Raw genomic sequence first — 19,068 nt, 5'->3', positions numbered from 1 at the left:
CCAGACAGGATTGTTGTGATGTTCCGATTAAAGAAACCTCAGTTGAGCAAATGCTGTGTAAATACCCCTCATACACAGTTATCTGTAGCCCAGAAATGACAGATTGTACACCAGTGTTAAAATTAAAAGTACTGTATATTTATCAAATTTTCAACTTTAACATACATAAAAAGAAAAAAGAAAACTTCCCCACACCTCTCTGGAACCTCTCTCACATCTAATACTGATTGGCTGACACACATTCCCAAGTTGGGCAACATGGCTTGTTATCTTTACCTGAACCAAAACACACTTTCCAGCTTGGCACACTGCTTTTACAGAAAACTGCTAATATAACCTACATCACAGCATAGCAGTGGAAATCTCAATCAGGGTATTACACAGCATTATTTCAATGGGGCATCATTGTTGGCATAGATATCACGGGCTGAAAAGCCGGTTCCTGTACTCAGTTTTCTATGTTCCATTTCTTTATTGTTTCCTGAACATGAGCTGAAATGAAATGTAAGATATTACATACATAAGTTTAGACAACAGCACGGGGCTGTTCAAAGAAGATAGGAGGCTTTTTTTTTAACTGCAGACCATGTAGGTGCCTGGAGCGTACTGCCAGGCGGGAGATACAGTAGCGATGTTTAAATGACATTTAGACAGACACATGAATAGGCAGGAAACTGGGAGATATGTTTGCAGACAGATAGAATTAATTAGATTGGCATCATGGTCAGTGCAGACATGGTGGGCCGAACAGCCTGTCCTGTGCGTGTTGTCTTATATTCTGTGTTCTATGCAATGATTCTGATATAAGCAATCAAGGTTTGCTTATGATTTTTTTTCAGAAGTGGCAACAGAGCAGAATGAAAGTAGGAAGATTGGAGGGAGAAATCCTGGGAGCAACTCGAGAAAGGGAGAAACAAGAGTTACTGTTTCAGGTAGAAGACTTCTTCTCAGAACTGAAAAATGTTACAGTTCATAAAAAATTACAAAAACTGCAAGTGCTGGATACACTCAGCAGCTGAGGGAGCATTTATGGAGAGAAAAATAGGTAATATTTCAGGTGAATGACCTTCTTCAGAATATTGACCTGAAAGGGTCCCTCTCTCTACAGATTGTGCCTGGCCTGCTGATGATGTCCACTCTTAATATTGCAGGTAGGAACGATTTATAATGCTGAGGTAGGAATACAGACCAAAAGCAACATCTGTGAAAGAACAGGAGGGATAAATGATAAAGATGCTGATGGAAGGTAAATGAGAGGGAGGGAAGCAAATGATTCTTCTCAGCAGTCACTATTAGTGGGGTGTGTCAGGAATGGACAGGAGGAGGAGTATAGGAAACTGATACAGGACTTTGTGATATGGTGCAACTCAAACTACCTGCGTCTCAATATCACCAAGACCAAGGAGATGGTGGTGGACTTTAGGAGATCTAGGCCTCATATGGAGCCAGTGATCATTAATGGAGAATGTGTGGAGCAGGTTAAGACCTACAAGTATCTGGGAGTACAGTTAGACGAGAAGCTAGACTGGACTGCCAATACAGATGCCTTGTGCAGGAAGGCACAGAGTCGACTGTACTTCCTTAGAAGGTTGGCGTCATTCAATGTCTGTAGTGAGATGCTGAAGATGTTCTATAGGTCAGTTGTGGAGAGCGCCCTCTTCTTCGTGGTGGCGTGTTGGGGAGGAAGCATTAAGAAGAGGGACGCCTCACGTCTTAATAAGCTGGTAAGGAAGGCGGGCTCTGTCGTGGGCAAAGTGCTGGAGAGTTTAACATCGGTAGCTGAGCGAAGGGCTCTGAGTAGGCTACGGTCAATTATGGAAAACTCTGAACATCCTCTACATAGCACCATCCAGAGACAGAGAAGCAGTTTCAGCGACAGGTTACTATCGATGCAATGCTCCTCAGACAGGATGAAGAGGTCAATACTCCCCAATGCCATTAGGCTTTACAATTCAACCGCCAGGACTTAAGAACTTTTTAAAAGCTATTATTAATGCTTTTTGAGATAGTGATTTAGATGCATATCATATTTTTTACTGAGTTAAATATTGTTTGTAATTAGTTTTGCTACAACAAGTGTATGGGACATTGGAAAAAAAAGTTGAATTTCCCCATGGGGATGAATAAAGTATCTATCTATCTATCTATCTATCTATCTATCTAGTTAGAAGTGTTAATAATAAGACAGGGCTTTAAAGCAATTCTCAGAGAGAGGCTTGCAGGCTACGCAGACATTTAATGCACATCAATTACATGTTCTACATTTGGTCCTGAGACTGCTGTGAGATCAGCTTCTAAATTAAAGATCATAACAGCAGAATTAGGCCATTCCACTCATAACCTTTGACAGCCTAGCAATTAAGTAACTATCAGCCTCTGCTTTAAATATTTTTAAATGAATTGACCTCCACAGCTATCTATGGTGATGAATTTCACAGATTCACCACACTTCAGCTTAAGAAATTCCTCCTCATCTCTGTTCTCTGGACCTTCTCCAATGTCACTACATTATCAAGAAATATAGAGCAGGCTTGACCCAAACACAGAGCAGTAAAGACAATTTGGTGGAGAGCAATTAACTGTAATAATAAACTGCAAAATAACAAGCTATGAGGAGCCACAAAACAAGAGAGAACAGATAATTAACACAACAAAGTGACAGAAGACCAGGAGCAACTGGTTGAGGATGGTAGATTCCACAGGTGAACAAAGACTGGGTGAGAGTTAGCTTTAAGTAGGCTGCAGGTGATGAACTGGAAATGTGTGGCAGGTGATTCCTTTCAGCTGGGTGGAGACCGAGAGGTACCTGCCTGTAAAGGCCTGATACATCTTATTTCTTAGATTTGAGACTAAAACTGTTCACAATTTTACAAACGTGGTCTGAACAACGCCTCACAAAGTCGTATCATTGCATTCATGCTTTTATATTCTGTTTTTCTTGACATGAATATTAACATTACATTTGCCTTCCTTACCACCAACTTAACCTTTAGGGAATCTAACATTAGGACAATACTTATTTCTGAATTTGCTCCCCAGTTAAAAATTAGTCTACGTCCATTAACCCTGCCTTGTGTAGCTGGATCCTGGACGTCCTGTCAGATCATCAGCAGGTGGTAAGAGAGGGCTCCCTCACCTCTGCCCCTTTGAACCTCACCACAGGTGCCCTTCAGGACTGTGTCCTAAGCCCTCTCCTTTACCTTCTGTATACTCATGTTGCCACCCACAGCTCCAAGCTGCTAATTAAGTTTGCTGATGATACTACATTGATTGACCTAATCTCAAATAATAATGAGGCAGCCTACAGAGAGGAAGTCTTCTCTCTGACACAGTGGTGTCAAGAAAATAACCTCTTCCTCAATGTCACAAAACCAAAGGAGCTGGTTGTGGATAACAGGAGGAATGGAGATGGGCTAACCCCTATTGACATCAATGGATCTGGGGTTGAGAAGGTAAACAGCTTTCATTTCCTCAGCATACACATCACTGAGGATCCCACGTGATCTGTACACACTGGTGGTGTGGTGAAAAAAGCACCACAGTGCTTCTTTTATTTCAGACGGTTGAAGAAGTTTAGTGTAGGTCCCCAAGTCCTAAGGACTTTCTACAGGGGCACAACTGAGGGCATCCTGTCTGGCTGCATCACTGCCTGGGTTAGGAACTGTCCTTTCCTCAATCGCAGGACTCTGCAGAGAGTGGTGTGGACAGCCCATTGCTTCAGTAGATGTGAACTTCACACTATTCTGAATATGTACAGAGACAGGTATGTAAAAAGGGCCCAAAGGATCACTGGTGACCCGAGTCACCCCAACAACAAATTGTTCCAGCTGCTACCAACTGGGAAATAATACCGCAGCATAAAAGGCTCGGGGACAGCTTCTTCCACCAGGCCATCAGACTGATTAATTCATGCTGATATAATCGTATTTCTATGCTATATTGATTGTCTTGTTGTACATTCTATTTATTACAAATTACCATAAATTGTACCTTGCACATTAGAGACATAATGTAAAGATTTTTACTCCTCCATGTAAGTAATAAAGTCAATTCAATTCAATTCCTACTACCAAAGTGCATGACCTTACACTGTATTCCATCTGCCATTTCTTTGGCCAGTAATGAGGGTAAACTCTCTCCCATGGAAGTAATGGTTGAAATGGTTTACTCCCCAAAATGGCTTCAAGGCCTCTCTGTCAATATGTACATAATTATTCTCTGCACCATTTAGGGCAGGGGTAGGCAACCTACGGCACGGAAGGTATTTTGTCCGGCCCGTGAGGAAATATTGGGATACTATGCTTATCCGGCCAGCGATTTTTCCTCATTCTGATTTCACACAACCACACTGATGGGCATGCATGACGTCTTGTTTCACTGGCCCCAGGTTCCGTTTTGTTCCAAACCAAACACTGGTATATACGAATGACGGGAAGGCAGACTTCCTTATTAATATGTATTAGATACTCTCCATGCACGCGCAGGTTTTCAGATGGGATTGTTCAAATTTGTAAACAGAAACAGCATCACTGTGTTTTAACATTTGATGTGGAAGTGGACACTGCATCAGAAGTTTTTCAAATGGAATTGATTGAGATGCAGTGTGACGACATATTGAGATCGAAATTTCATTCTGAAGATGTGTCAGTGCTCAACTTCTATAGAAAATATATTCATCCAAGTGGGAAGTATCCTAACTTAGTGGACCATGCAAAAAAGATGGCATCATTGTTTGGCAGCACTTATCGGTGTGAGCGATTATTTTCAAAAATGAAGCACCAAGAACCATTTGTGAACAAGATTGACTGATGCCCATCTGGATAATGTCTTGCTCTTGGCATTAACAAGTCTGACACCCAATATTGAAAAGCTTTCAAGCAACAAACAGCATCAAGTTTCACATTGATTTATCGATTGTTTGCATTAAAATTTTCTTTTTTATTATACAGTACTTAATTTACCACCATTCAATGCATCGTGTTCATACATTTTATGTTTAAAGATTCTTTGTGTCCTTTTAATAGATTCAAAACATGCATTGATTGAAATAAATTGCAACTAAACTGAGTTCTTTGATTACTAATTGGCATCCTTGGTTAAGTACAAATGATTTTCTAACATGTGATATTCATTAATTTCAGGCAAAACATAACTAGATGTATTTAAATGGATAATTTCCATATTTCAAGTTTTTATGGTATTTATCTGGCTCATTAATACGTGATCCGGCCCACAGAGGCAAAAATGTTGCCGACCCTGGTTTAGGGAATGTGATGCAAAAGCTAAGGGCTGTCCACTTCTATCGCTCATAACATGTGATATAATATATGACACACCATAAGGTGAGACATCACAGGCAAGCTTCACTAGACAATGTGAAACAATGTCTGACAACACCACTTCCTTCACCTTTTGGAAAGCAACCTCACATTGCTTTATTCATTTCCATTTCTTCCCGGTCCATAGTAGTGAGTTAAAGGGTGGAACACAGTAGCCAGGTTTGGCAGGAACCTGATACGGTAATGACAAATCCTAAAATGGACTGCAAATGTAACACACCCTTTTTCCTTGGGGCTTCCACCACTGCATGAATTTCCTCAGCGCACTAGTGTAATCTCGTGCATTGATGGTGTGACCACAGTAAATGATGCTTGGCTTTAAATAATTCACACTTGCTGCATCGTGCTTCGAGCCCATAATCTTTTTAAGACAGTCTTGAGATTTTGGAGATATTTCTTGTCATCTTCACCGGAAACAATGATATCATCCAAGTAACACTGAATGCCAAGGCAGCCTTGCAGCACCCGGTTCATAGATTTCTGCCAGAGTGCAAATGTAGATACTACTCCAAAGACAAGCCTATTATAGTGATTATGCCCTTTGTGACCTCCAGGAGTATTTGTAAAGATATCCTCTACCATGGGTTGAGGGCAGTGATTTCAGTACTGGGTTAATGGAGACCTTGAAATCATCACAGATCCTGACAGACCCATTCTTCTTGGCTACTGGGAACACAGGCATTGCCCATGGGCTGCAGTGTACCTTGGAAAGAATTCCTGCAGTCTCCGTGCAATCTCTCTCACTGGCTTCTTTATCATGGATGGTATAACGAACCTGACAGGCTTTGCAAACCCTGGGTGTTTCATTTTCATTTAACATTATTTTACCCTTGATATTTTTGCGTTTTCCAATGCCATCCCTGAACACTACTATGACATCGTACAGTATCTTTCTTAATTCACTTTCAGTTGACTCTATTACAGGGTATGTGGCATGCAAATTGTGGATGAATCTTCAATCAACCTGTTGTTCCCTCAGCTACTCAAGTCCTCACAATCGTTAGTTTTGTATTTCCCTGTAACAAATGCCATTGCCAGAGGAATTGCCTTTTCTCCAATGTAAGCTCTTCACTGAATATCTGCAGGCTTCATTTTAGTATCTTTGAACTGCTGTTCAAACTCATTTTGTGGAATGAGGAATGACTGAAACATCTGAGCCAGTGTTCAATTCTATTTTAATTAATTTGCCATTTACTTCTGGTGCAAGTCATATTGCTGGTCTCTTGTTAATTTTCACATTGTATATCCCAAGACTATTCAGTTCTGTGTCATTCTCACTATTTTCATTAACAGCATGACTATTAGTGCTGTTTTTGAAACTGCATCTTGACATTTATTTTTTCCTCTTCCCTGTGCAGTCCATTTATTTTTGTCTGCCTGACATGTTCTTTATACATGTCCTACTTTGTTGCATTTTCTACAAGTTTCACCTTTAAATCTACATTGGTCTGGCGAATGTGAGGCCCTGCCACAACGGTAAAACAATTTGCTCAACGAGGCTGGTTTCTGTTGAAACGCTGTTTCATTACTGGCTGCAACTCAATTGACTCTGTCTGCTGGTTCCATTGATGCAGCAATTTCAACTGCTCTTTTAATTGTAAATTGTGCTTTAGTTAGAAGCTATTTTTGAATGCTTTCTTGTGAGATTCCACAAAGTAAATGACCTCAGTGCATAATTAATCATCGGTAGCCATCAATCCCAGGGGATCATGGGTTTGCACGTCTGGTGGACTGTGTCCACTCCAAGGCGGAAAGGTTTGAAGAACCGGCTGTTGCCCATGCAGTGGGCTGCCCCTCTCCATATCACTGATGTAGTCCAAGGGAAGGGCAGGCACTGATAGAGCTTGGAACCAGCGTCGTCACAGAGGTTGCCAAAGTGAAGTTGTAAACAACATCAAACTGCCTTAGGAACCCCAGCTCCGGATTTCTTCCTCGGGGTTTACTCTCAAAGCCTTTCTCATGAATGGATACGGCTGCAAGGCAGTGGAGGTCTAAAATCAGAGTTTTCCTTCTCCTAGGTAGGCTGCGGAGCCCCATCTGCCTGGAGCAACTGGTTTTGAGCGCCAGTGGCCCGCCTTTGCCCCTTCTCTTGTCGGTAGACACAGTTCCACTGGGCCTAGTAGCTAAGCCACACATGAAGGCCAGGAGTTGGACTTGGTTGTTAGAGGCTGTTAGATACACACGCCATTTGGAGCACTTTCTAGGTAATGGGAGCTTATCCCCACTACCACACTCAGCTATGACAACTTTAGGAACTGCATAATTAAGCTCATCACTGAACTAACAATGCTTAAACAATCTCTTCAATTAGGCCACATAGGTTCCCCTTCCTTTTGATTCTGCTTATGAAACCTAAAGCATTCTCTAATAAACAATGGTTTTGGTCCTAAATGTTCCTGCTGTACTTTAACTAAATCAGCAAAGGTCATTTCAGCTGGTTTGGTTGAAGCAGTCAAACTCCTAAGCAAACTGCATGCTTTCCCACCAATGAACTCAGCAAAACTGATTATTATTTCTCATTCACTATTCAATTTGCTTTAAAGTATTGCTCAATTCACTCACTATACATATTAGTTATCTCTTGTGCAATCAAACACATCTATCTCTCTAACATAGCCAGCAGTTTCTGCTTTTTTTATTTATGATTATTATTACCAGGCACTCACTGTTTATGAACCCGTGAACTCATATGTTTCTGCCTTTTTTAAAAACTCAACTATTTCTCTCTTCTGAAACAAGCATGCTGGCTTTTTTTAAGCTCAAACATCGCCCTGTGCTTCAGTGGGTCCTCTCAAGTTCATTTTAAAAATACATCATCACCACTGTTATGATTTGTAACGCCAAAACATTAAAAAAAGAAAAACAGGGAAACAGGGAGCCAGGAGATAACTTATGTACATTTAATGTTGTTTTAACTTTTAATGAGGCACCCACAAAGGATGTGCTGGCATGATGACATATGCCATGCACATACTTTCACATATAACCAGTAATTAATTATTTAAACAACAAAGACTGTTTAATGAAACTATATTATTGTTATATACAAGATTAATCTATTACTCAAATATTACTGAAATATTAAATACACAACAAAGAGGGTAAGCAATTTTAAATTACCTGGCGTTATCACGTCAAAGGATCTGTCCTGGGCCTAGCACGTAAGTGCAATTAAGAAAAAAGCATGGCAGCGCCTCTACTTTCTTAGAAGTTTGTGAATATTCAGCATAACATCTAAAACTTTGGCAAACTACTATAGATTTGTTATGTAGACTATATTGACATTGAACAGAATACCAATGGCTTTGATCAGAAAATCCTACAAAAAGTATTGGATACAGCCTGGTCCATCATGGGCAAAGCCCTCCCACCACTGAGCACACTTACATGGAGCACTGTCACAGGAAAGCAGCACCCTCCCCCCACCACCCAGCCCATGTTCTATTCTTACGGTTGCCATCAGGAAGAAGGTACAGAAGTTTCAGAACCACTACAACCAGGTTCAAGAGCAACTATTACTCCTCAACCATCAAGTCTTGAACCAGAAGGGATAACTTCACTCTCCTCCTCACTGAACTGTTCCCACAAACTAAGGAGTCTTCATCTCATGTTCTCAATATTTATTGCTTATTTATTGTTATTCTTATTAGCAGCATTATTTTTCTTTCATATTTGCACAGTTTGTTGTCTTTTGCACACTGGCTCTTTGTCCGTCCTGTTGGGTGTGATCTTCCATTGATTCTATTGTGTTTCTTGGAGTTACAGTGCATGCTCGCAAGAAAATGAATCTCAAGGGTTGTATAGCAGCAGAGCAGACTGGGAGGCAGATTTTGGAAAGGTGCAAAAATAACAGGGTTGTTATCATGGCTGACTTTAACTTCCCTAATATTGATTGGCACTTGATTAGTTCCAAGGGTTTAGATGGGGCAGAGTTTGTTAAGTGTGTCCAGGATGGATTCCTGTCACAGTACGTTGACAGGCCGACTAGGGGAAATGCCATACTAGATCTAGTATTAGGTAACGAACCGGGTCAGGTACAGATCTGTCAGTGGGTGTGCATCTGGGCGACAGTGATCACTGCTCCCTGACCTTTAGCATTATCATGGAAAGGATAGAATCAGAGAGGAAAGGAAAATTTTTAATTGGGGAGGGCAAATTATCAGGTTATAAGGCTAGAACTTGCGGGTATGAATTGGGATGATGTTTTTGCAGGGAAATGTACTATGGACATGTGGTCGATGTTTAAGGATCTCTTGCAGGATGTTAGGGATAAATTTGTCCCGGTGAGTAAGATAAAGAATGATAGGGTGAAGGAACCATGGGTGACAAGTGAGGTGGAAAATCTAGTCGGGTGGAAGAAGGCAGCATACACGAGGCTTTGGAAGCAAGGATCAGATGGGGCTATTGAGTAATATAGGGTAGCAAGAAAGGAGCTTAAGAAGGGGCTGAGAAGAGCAAGAAGGGGGCATGAGAAGGCCTTGGCGAGTAGGGTAAAGGAAAACCCCAAGGCATTCTTCAATTACGTGAAGAACAAAAGGATGACAGGAGTGAAGGTAGGACCGATTAGAAATAATAGTGGGAAGATGTGCCTGGAGGCTGTGGAAGTGAGCGAGGTCCTCAATGAATACTTCTCTTCGGTATTCACCACTGAGAGGGAACTTGATGACGGAGAGGACAATATGAGTGAGGTTGATGTTCTGGAGCATGTTGATATTAAGGGAGAGGAGGTGTTGGAGTTGTTAAAATACATTAGGACGGATAAGTCCCCAGGGCCTGACGGAATATTCCCCAGGCTGCTCCACGAGGCAAGGGAAGAGATTACTGAGCCTCTGGCTAGGATCTTTATATCCTCGTTATTCATGGGAATGGTACCAGAGGATTGGAGGGAGGTGAATGTTGTCCCCTTGTTCAAAAAAGATAGTAGGGATAGTCCAGGTAATTATAGACAAGTGAGCCTTATGTCTGTGGTGGGAAAGCTGTTGGAAAAGATTCTTAGAGATAGGATCTATGGGCATTTAGAGAATCATGGTCTGATCAGGGACAGTCAGCATGGCTTGTGAAGGGCAGATCATGTCTAACAAGCCTGATAGAGTTCTTTGAGGAGGTGACCAGGCATATAGATGAGGGCAGTGCAGTGGATGTGATCTACATGGATTTTAGTAAGGCATTTGACAAGGTTCCACATGGTAGGCTTATTCAGAAAGTCAGAAGGCATGGGATCCAGGGAAGTTTGGCCAGGTGGATTCAGAATTGGCTTGTCTGCAGAAGGCAGAGGGTCGTGGTGGAGAGAGTACATTCAGATTGGAGGGTTGTGACTAGTGGTGTCCCACAAGGATCTGTTCTGGGACCTCTACTTTTTGTGATTTTTATAAACGACCTGGATATGGGGGTAGAAGGGTCGGTTAGCAAGTTTGCAGATGACACAAAGGTTGGTGGTGTTGTAGATAGTGTAGAAGATTGTCGAAGATTGCAGAGAGACATTGATAGGATGCAGAAGTGGGCTGAGAAGTGGCAGATGGAGTTCAACCCGGAGAAGCGTGAGGTGGTACATTTTGGAAGGACAAACTCCAAGGCAGAGTACAAAGTAAATGGCAGGATACTTGGCAGTGTGGAGGAGCAGAGGGATCTGGGGGTACATGTCCACAGATCCCTGAAAGTTGCCTCACAGGTAGATAGGGTAGTTAAGAAAGCTTATGGGGTGTTAGCTTTCATAAGTCGAGGGATAGAGTTTAAGAGACGCAATGTAATGATGCAGCTGTATAAAACTCTGGTTAGGCCACACTGTGTCCAGTTCTGGTCGCCTCACTATAGGAAGGATGTGGAAGCATTGGAAAGGGTACAGAGGAGATTTACCAGGATGCTGCCTGGTTTAGAGAGTATAGATTATGATCAGGGATTAAGGGAGCTAGGGCTTTACTCTTTGGAGAGAAGGAGGATGAGAGGAGACATGATAGAGGTGTACAAGATATTAAGAGGAATAGATAGAGTGGACAGCCAGCGTCTCTTCCCCAGGGCACCACTGCCCAGTACAAGAGGACATGGCTTTAAGGTAAGGGCAGGGAAGTTCAAGGGGGATATTAGAGGAAGGTTTTTCACTCAGAGAGTGGTTGGTGCGTGGAATGCACTGCCTGAGTCAGTGGTCGAGGCAGACACACTAGTGAAGTTTAAGAGACTACTAGACAGGTATATGGAGGAATTTAAGGTGGGGGGTTATATGGGAGGCAGGGTTTGAGGGTCAGCACAACATTGTGGGCCGAAGGGCCTGTAAAGTGCTGTACTATTCTATGTTCTGTATGGGGACATATCTAATTTTATGATAACCCTACTTTGAACTTTGAAATAAAGAATGCTCCAAATACTCTATGACAAGGCACTTTTTCCCGGTCCTCATGTGGTTCCCTTTGCAGGCTTGAATGCAGTCAAAGGAGAAATTGTTCAATATAATATTGCATTGGGCTGAATTGAAAGAGCTGGATGGGAACTGACCTATTACTTGTCCACAGAGAAAACAGAGAGCCCCAGTGGGATGGAGTTGAGATGGGCTGTATGTAAACATACTGCCAGGTGTTCACTATATTATGGATATACGTGCAAGGAACAAGTAAACTCAAGTTAAGATAGGAAGGAACATGTGATGGGGAATATGAAACAATTTATCTGACTCAGTATCACAACACTACCTGCATCTGTACCATGCCTTTAGAACAGCAAAACATCCCTTGGCATTTTATGGTATTGGTTTCTACACCAAGATTTAGTGAAAAGCTTTTGCTTTGCATGTCATCCAGGCAGGTTATTCCATACAAAAGAACATCATGGTAGTGAAAAGAAGACAAAGTGCACAATATAGTGTTGCAGCTACACAGAAACTACAGTGCAGGTGAACAAATAAAATGCAAGAATCACAATGAGGTAGATTGGGAGATCAAGAACCTGCTATTAACAAACGAGAATTCTCTTCTGAAAGCATTAGGATACAGCCTGTTGTGAGTCTGGTTGCATGTGTTCTCAATCTTTTGTATTTTCTGCCTTATGGGAGAGGGGAGAAGAGGGAATGTCTGGGGTAGGAGGGATTCTTGATTATGTTGACTTAGTAGGAGCATGAGCAGTAAAAATTTAACACCGCACTTCATTAGGTGATAAATTAAGGCTGGTGATGCAAAACTTGATCACAAAGTTTCAATAGGCAATTCTAAAAAGAATAACGTGCATTTTAAATCAAAAATTCTGGAGCTTATTAACTAGTTTATAAGACCCAAAGTATTTGTATTAAGGATAAAGTCACACAATGTGAATGTGCATGTGCTAGGTGTTGATCAAGTAAGAATGCTCACATCGTTAAGATGCATTTCCACATTGATGGTAGCTTTTCTAAACATGTTGTTTCCTTCTGAGCACCTACCATTTTCTCCTTCAGTGCCCTCCTGGATTTTCGTCTTTGCTTGTTCCTGTGCTTGCATTAGGATTTGTTCTTTATAGTAATCAAGTAATTCTGTTGGAAGCTTCTCGCCTGGTTGTCTAGGTGGCAGCAACAGTGTATTAAGTGAACTATAGCCTCTCATCATCCTCAGAACCTTTCAGTGGAAAGACAAACCAGAGAATTCAATGTTATAAGGTGTTTTATAAGAAAGACAGGCTGCACTTAGTACAGAAAATGGTGGCAACACTCAGCAGGCCAGACATCATCAGCCAGAAGAGAAATAGAGTTAACGTAGCAGATTTCCAGCACCTGTATCTTTCTAATTTTCATATTAAAAATACATTTGTTTCACCGGAGGAGAAGCTGTATGCAGTTGGAAGAAGTGAAGCAGAACACGTTTTACTGGATTACTGGTCTCACATCTTATTTTTGCCTGTCATCAATCACCATTTCCCTTGTATCAGTTTTGTATCATTCCTTTAGTCTATAGGAAAACCCTTTTTAAATTTTTTCCTCTGAGTAATCACTGCATGCGCGCGCGCACACACACACACACTCACACACACACACTCACACACACACACACACACACACACACACACACACACACACACACACACACACACACACACACACACACACACACACACACACACACACACACACACACACACAGAAAGCTGATGCTATGCTGGTTCAGAGTTGCCAATTCAAAGGTGAACAACAGAGCTTCACACAAAGTGTAGGAGGAACTCAGCGAGTCTGGCAGCAACTACAAAGGAAAATTTCAGTCAACATTTCAGGTTGAGATCCTTCATCTGGACTCAAGCTCCAACTCCTGTCATTACTAAACTCTCTGATTTCACCCTCTCCAAAGTGGAATGTTCTGTCCTCAGCAAAGCCTCATCTTTGTCCCCTGCACCAGACCTGAACAAGTTCTGTGCTTTCATGATGTCAAGATCTTCTTCTGTTGCCTCTGTGCCTACTTCTTCAGCAAGTATTCAGCCACCGCACATCAGTGACCCTTTCTCCCACATCAAACCCTCCTCAGACAACCCTCTGCTCTTCTGCCCTTTCCAGCTTCTTACTTTTCTAACTAGACTGGATATCAACTATCTAGATACCACTCCCCTCACTCACTCCAACCTCAAACATGCTGAACACACTGCTCTACACTCTTCACACAAATCCCAGCCTCACCAGCACACCTGAGACAAGCCCAGTGCCACTGCAGAAGCTGCACAGCAGCTCTTCTTACCTGCAGTTGTACCCCATCAAGGATCATCAGGCCACTGTCTCCCTGTACATTACCTTCCTCATCACCTCTGGAGATCTCTCCTCTACACCATCTACCCAGATTGTTCCCCAACCCCACACTGTCTACCTCTACTTCCAGGCTGAAAACAGTCTAAATGAAGGGTCTCAACTTAAAATGCCCATTTCCTTCCATAGATGCTTCCGGACCCAAGGAGTTCCTCCAGTACTTTGTGTCTTACTTCAGAGGCAAGCATCTGTAGTCTCTTATGTGTGAACAAAGGAGCCTGGCTACAATTCTCCCTGTTATGAATCCCTCCCTCAAACCTCATAACAAAATCCAACATCCCTGCTTTGTACTGTTCTGTGGAGATTTACCCAAAATAAAGATCGAACGATAATGGACAGGCAAAGCTTCATGCCTGTATTCAGGTGCTCCTGATAGCCAATGGCCAGCCAGATTTTCCAAGAATATTTCTAGCAGCCAAAATAATTGTTGGCATCTATATGGGCTATAGTATTGACATTATTCCCAATAACTACAGTATTTTCTATTACATAGCCTAACATCATCACAATCAGTCCTTCACTAGCTCTGAGAAAATGTAATTTCCAACGGTTTACTGATAGATTCAGCTCATATTTCAAACTGAAATTTTTGGCACACTAAATTGCCTGTGTAAATGAACTGATACATCATAATTTATGATAGGAAATAAAATGCAAGGAGTATAAAATTGTCATAAATTATAATCACTGTTCCAAGAAAGCGACAGCATGCTTGGAATTTCCTTGCCTGTGCAACACCAGTCACTCTCAGTGCTTTTCTGTTGTGGAATTATGAAGTCACCCGAATCACATGAGACTCCCTCACTAAACTATACTGAAAACTTAATTTATTGCATTAGGTCTAAATGAGTTTTTAATGGCGTACCAAGCCATAATTATTTCTTTTAAAAATTTCTGGCTCTAACTAAATTAATGTTTGCATATTGAAATTAACCTGCATCAATATTCCAAAGTACAAAGGATAGAAGATGGAAAACAATTACATAAATGTTCCATCATGGAGTGGCACTTTTTGTGTGCTGTGATTAAATTTCAATGAAAAGTCATTCAGTATGAGAAGTTACTGTGAGCTCCATTATCCATGATTTTCCAGATAAAACTAAACATACAGATTAGGGTCTGGAATAAGCCATCTGGCCCGATAGCTTGCTCTGTCATTTCATAAGATTGAGCCTGCTTTGATTCAGACTTCAACTCTGCACTCCTATCCACACCATTAACCTTTCACTTCCTTGCTTATCAAGAATCGATCTTATACAGCGCATTTAGAAGATCAGGCTTTCAAACAAATTTTTGTTAGCCAATCAGGAATCACCTTTTTAAAGGGTCTTTACAATTTAAAAAAAATTAAAAACACATTTTTAAAAAATATTTAGCTTCTATCTTAATTAAACCATTATTTAAAACTCTGTATAGTACTTAAAAGGTGATCTTTTGACTGTATGGTGTGCTGCCTGTGGAATTTTTTCATGATATTAACTATTCATCTGGCAAGTACGGGGAGTGGGAATCGCTTTAACCTGTCACCTGACTGCACCAGGTATCAAGAAAAGGAGAAAGGTTGCTTGGTGGTTGTGAGTAGCTCTCTGTGAGGCTGATAATAGGTCTTGCTGCTTCACTATTAATGGCAAATTCAGAGCCTTTGAGTTGGCAATGGGTGGCAGCCAGTCAATTTGGAGAAAAGTAATTTAATGGGGAAGGTTTTCATTTAGGTCATTCTTAACCCTAAGTACTGTATATGTAAATGCAATAAACTGATCTGTCCCTCACAAGACCATGATAAGGGCAGGAGTAAGCCACCAAACCCCTCAAACCCATTATGTCATTCAGTACCAGGCACCATCTCCTTACTGTGCCACTTTCCCACAGACATTAATTCCCTAGGCTTTCAAAATGTATCCAACTTTTCTCTAAGTACCTCCAGTGACCTGATCTCCATGATACTTCTGGATAGAGAATTCTAGTGAATTATCACCCTCTGTGATAAGTAATAGAAACATAGAAAATAGGTGCAGGAGTAGGCCATTTGGCCCTTCGAGCCTGCACTGCCATTCAGTATGATCATGGCTGATCATCCAACTCAGAACCCTGTACCTGCCTTCTCTCCATACCTCCTGATCCCTTTAGCCACAAGGGCCATATCTAAGTCCCTCTTAAATATAGCCAATGAACGGGCCTCAAATGTTACCTGTGGCAGAGAATTCCACAGATTCACCACTCTCTGTGTGAAGAAGTTTCTTCTCATCTTGGTCCTAAAAGGCTTCCCCTTTATCCTTAAACTGTGACCCCTTGTTCTGGACTTCCCCAACATTGGGAACAATCTTCCTGCATCTAGCCTGTCCAATCCCTTTAGAATTTTATACGTTTCAATAAGATCTCCCCTCAATCTTCTAAATTCCAGCGAGTATAAGCCCAGTCGATCCAGTCTTTCTTCATATGAAAGTCCTGCCATCCCAGGAATCAATCTGGTGAACCTTCTTTGTACTCCCTCTATAACAATAATGTCTTTCCTCAGATTAGGGGACCAAAACTGCACACAATACTCCAGGTGTGGTCTCACCAAGGCCTTGTACAACTGCAGTAGAACCTCCCTGCTCCTGTACTCGAATCCTCTTGCTATGAATGCCTACACATCTCAGTTTTAAATGACTGCCACTTATTCTCTATTTAGGATTCTACAACTAGTGGCAACTGCTCCCCAAAGCAATAAAATCTACAAATGCTGGAAATCCAAGCAACATGCATAAAATGCTGAGGGAACTCAGCCAGCCAGGCAGCAACTATAGAAAAGAGTAAACAGATGACGTTTCAGGCTGTGACCCTTCATCAGATCCCGACTAAGGGTCTTGGCTCGAAACGTCAACCGGTTACTCTTTTCCATTGATGCTGCCTGGCCTGTTGAGTTCCTCCAGCACTTTGAGTGAGAAAATTCTCCCCACCTTCCCTGAACACCCCACCCCGCCTCTTTTCTCTGGTGCCACCAACTCTTTTCCCTCCTCTGATCCCAGCTCTAATCCTTACCAAGTCTTCACCATTCCCTTCGACCTTGAGCAGAACAGTTTGTCCTCAGTAAAGGCTTCAATTTTGTCGCCCTTCACCCGCAACTCATTAAGTTCCATGCCCGCCATGACTTCAAGCTCTTCTTCTGTCGGCTCCCTCTCCAAGCCCCTTCTTTGGAAAGAATTCCACACCCAGAACGGACGCCCCTCCCCCTTCTCCTGTCTTCAACTCTCTTCCTCTTCTTGGACACCTCGCTCTGGTTTTCTGCTCTGGATCTTTTCATCTTCAATTGCCAACGAGACATCAATTGTCTGGAATACAGCACTCCCCTCTCCTCCTCAAACTTTACCCCCCTGAAGTCACTGCAATCCATACTTTCCACACCGATCCCAAGCATACTATCAAACCCGCAGACAAAGTGGGTGCAGTTGTAGTGTGGCACACTGAGCTCTACCTAAACTCTCAGACACCTCATACCTACCCCTTGAGGAGAATCCTACTCTAGACCATTAGAAAACTGTCTTTCACATGATCACAGACGTCATTAACTTTGGAGATCTCCCATCCACTGCCACCAAACTCAGTTCCCTTACCATGCACTGCTCTGGTTGGCTGACAAATGGTTTTCCGCAGGGGTCTGTGTTGGGACCATTTCTAGTTACGTTATATATCAATGATTTGGATGACAGAATTGATGGCTTTGTGCCCAAGTTTGTAGATGATACGAAGGCAGGTAGAGAGGCAGGTAGATTTGAAGAAGTAGAGAGGCTACAGAAGGATTTAGACAGATTGGGAGAATGGGAAAAGAAGTAACAGATGGAATACAGCATTTGAAAGTACATGGTCATTCACTTTGGTAGAAGAAGTACAAGGGTAGACTATTTTCTAAATGAAAATTTGAGGTGGATAGGGACTTGAGATTCCCTAAAGGTTCAATTGTAGGTTGAGTCTGGTGAGGAAGGCAAATGCGATGTTAGTATTCATTTCAAGAGGACTAGAATATAAAAGCAAGGATGTAATTTTGAGGCTTTATTAAGCCTCAATTGCAGTATTGTAAGCAGTTTTGGGCCCCTTCTCTATGAAGGGAGGATACAAAGGAATTTCACAAAAATGACTGAGGGATTTAAAGGTTTGTTGTTTGAGGAGAATTTGATGGTTCTAGGCTCCTATTCAATGGAATTCAGAATAGGGAGGGGTAACCTCATTGAAGTCTAACAAATGTTGAAAGGCTTCAATAGAGTGGATGTGCAGGGGATGTTGCCTAAGACCAGAGGGGACAGACTCAGAATAGAGGGGCATTGTTTTAGAATGGAAATGAAGAGGAATTCCATTAACCAGAGAGTGGTGAATCTGTGAAACTCATTGCCGCAGGCGGCAGTGGAGGCCAAGTCATTGGGTATGTTTAAGGCAGAGGTTGCTAGATTCTTGATTAGTCAGGGCATAAAGTAATATGTGGAGAAAACAGGAGATTAGGGCTGAGAGAGAAATTTGTTCAGCCATGATGAAATGGTGGAGCAGGAATGATGGGCAAATTTTGCTCCTATATCTTACGGACTTCTGGTCGTATGCTTCATACACCCATGCTGAGCTCATCAATTTCATCATTTTGCCTCTAACTTCTATCCAGCCCTTAAATTGACGTGGTCCATCTCTGACACCTCCCTCTCCTTTTAGACATCTGTTCCATCTCTGGAGACAAGCTGACAACCAACGTCTTTTATAAGCCGACTGATTGCCACAATTATCTTGACTATATCTCTTCCCACCCTACCTCCTGTAAAAATGATATTCCCTTTCCTTTTTTATCCAGCATTTATGTTTGCAGAACGCAACTTTCATTCCAAGACATCAGAGATGTCCCCTTCTTCAAAGAACAAGTTCCCCTCCCTCCAGTATTGATGCTGCCCTCACCTGCATCTCCTCCATTGCCCAACCATCCATGCTCACCTCATCATCCCACTGCCTTAACAGTGATGAGTTCCTCTT

General features: G+C 42.0%; 1 protein-coding gene across 1 annotated transcript in view; it reads right to left on the bottom strand.

The window, feature by feature from the left end:
* Positions 1-19,068, bottom strand: part of LOC140740438 (hydrocephalus-inducing protein-like) — a 579,330-nt gene that overhangs the window by 377,425 nt on the left and 182,837 nt on the right. The window contains exon 21 of the mRNA XM_073069569.1: positions 12,742-12,913. Coding sequence (XP_072925670.1) covers positions 12,742-12,913 — 172 coding nt within the window. The remainder of the gene's footprint in view (positions 1-12,741; positions 12,914-19,068) is intronic.

This window comes from Hemitrygon akajei, chromosome 17, assembly GCF_048418815.1.
Source record: "Hemitrygon akajei chromosome 17, sHemAka1.3, whole genome shotgun sequence".
In the NCBI taxonomy this organism is placed as follows: Eukaryota; Metazoa; Chordata; class Chondrichthyes; order Myliobatiformes; family Dasyatidae; genus Hemitrygon; species Hemitrygon akajei.
The sequence above is the reverse complement of the archived record's forward strand: the minus strand, read 5'-3'. Positions and strand labels throughout refer to the sequence as shown.